We start from the raw sequence: 2,124 nt of genomic DNA on the forward strand, positions 1-2,124 counted from the left end.
TCATTACATTTTGACAGGAAAATGGTCCAATTCCCAAAATGGTCCAAATGGCCAACTCACTTAACACAAATGCTTTGTTTGTAAATTATGTCTGAGTGTTGGAGTGTGCCCCTGGCTATCCGTCAATAAAAATAAAATAATTGTATTTACTTTTGATACTTAAGTATATTTAAAACCAAATACTTTTAGACTTTTACTCAAGTAGTATTTTACTGGGTGACTTTCACTTTTACTGAATCATTTTCTATTAAGGTATCTTTACTTTTACTCAAGTATGACAATTGAGTACTTTTTCCACCACTGAAAATCAACGTATCATTGTCTCCATATCCTGGATCGAACAGGCCAGATGGGTGAAAGCAAGGGGTTCCATTAACTTTCACAAATCCACTATTTGCCTACCAGATTTTTACCTTAGGGAAAGGAGGAAGGAAGTATGTATTTTCAAAGTAAATATTTTCTCTCTGATGTTGTTCGAACAATAAAACGCCAGAGGGCGGTAACGTGGCCCTCTGTACCTCATTTCAGAAAGGCTTGCGGTTACAACCCCGTCCAGTTGGTGGCGATAACGCACCACTCAGCTGGTTGAACCGCCACTAAAGATAAATTAACGATTCTAATATGGCTGCGCCCATGGCATGGATTTCAAGGATGTACACTATTGATTATGTCGCCAATGTCCAGTCATTAACAAACAGACTACAAATGATGATGACAATTTAACAATAGTCGACTAGCTACTTTCAACGTATCTGCCCCCATCTACAAGTTCCCGACACTGGATAACTTTGAATCATGGAGCCAGGCATTATCAGACACAGTCAAAGGATGCAAAGTTCGTTGTGAAAGAGGCGAGCTGCATGGTCTATGTTACGGTACTTTGTCTTTCACAATAGAAACTTGGCATTGTCTGTCTTCTGAAAACCTTGAATAAGGAGTTAACACTCAATTATCATCAAAAATGCACCCTTCAAAAGCAGCAGTTGAAGTGATCCAGTTGGGTCGTATTTCCTATGCGCGTGCATTACAAGTACAGCAACTCTATATCAGGAGACATCTGGATTCTAAAGACAAATTGCACAATGCTCTGCTACTATGTGAACACCAGCCAGTCTACACCATTGGAATCAGACAGGCACTATACCCATTCGAAGAGGAGCAAAGACTCAAACTCCTTGGTGCTGAATTCTTTCGTAGCAACCGTGGCGGACTCATAACTTTCCATGGCCCAGGGCAGTTGGTGTGCTACCCAATACTCAACTTGGGCTGCTTCAAGAAAAGCGTGCGATGGTACGTCTGTGAGCTGGAGAGGACTGTCATCAACCTTTGCAGAAAGTATGGGATAAAAGCATCCACCTCCCCAGACACTGGGGTCTGGGTTGGAGACAACAAGATATGTGCCATAGGTAGGTTAACCTTCTGATTTAAAGATTACCCAATTTTTGCAACGTTTACAGCAACAATGTGTCATTCATGATATTACAGTCAAATGTTTCCTCTTTCAGGAATCCATTGTGGGAGATACATAACATCTCATGGCTTGGCACTGAACTGCAACACAGATATGGGCTGGTTTGAAAACATTGTGCCATGTGGGATTGTAGGGAAAGGTGTCACATCCCTCAGTCAAGAACTGGGAAGAGATGTCTCTATTGAAGAATCCATCCCACGACTGCTGGAAACTTTCAGTGAACAGTTTGACTGCACACTGCATCATGGAGCATATTCTAATAACAATTAATAAACAATGCACAGTAAATAAAACATGTATATTTTCACAATCATAATTTTGTTTTCTCTCTCTCTCCCGGTCTCACCTGTCAGCTAAGAAACTACGTTTCCCAAATTGTGCTAGTGAGGGCATGCGCCAGCTGTTCATGTTATGGTGGTCGCAAATGTAGCCGCGCGACTGAAGGCTACTAGTTGGTGGTCACAGGTTACCACAGTCACAAAGTCATAATTATGGCTAAACCCCGCCTATTTCTAAAATGTAACAGATTTTTAAACGAACCTTAACCACACTGCTAACCTTATGCCTAACCTTAAATTAAGACTGAAAAGCTCATTTGGTTTAATGATTTTTTATGATATTGCCAATTTTGACTTTGTGGCTGTGGTAACCGA

At 40.9% G+C, this 2,124-nt stretch overlaps 1 protein-coding gene across 1 annotated transcript; it reads left to right on the plus strand.

The window, feature by feature from the left end:
• Window positions 1-436: 436 nt before the first annotated feature.
• Window positions 437-1,787, plus strand: LOC121561369 (putative lipoyltransferase 2, mitochondrial). Its single transcript, XM_041873953.2, has 2 exons — window positions 437-1,406; window positions 1,506-1,787. Exons 1-2 carry the CDS (start codon window positions 962-964, stop codon window positions 1,739-1,741), a joined length of 681 nt encoding a protein of 226 aa, XP_041729887.1. The 5' UTR covers window positions 437-961; the 3' UTR covers window positions 1,742-1,787.
• Window positions 1,788-2,124: the final 337 nt, after the last annotated feature.

This window comes from Coregonus clupeaformis, chromosome 5 (assembly GCF_020615455.1).
Source record: "Coregonus clupeaformis isolate EN_2021a chromosome 5, ASM2061545v1, whole genome shotgun sequence".
Classification (NCBI taxonomy): Eukaryota; Metazoa; Chordata; class Actinopteri; order Salmoniformes; family Salmonidae; genus Coregonus; species Coregonus clupeaformis.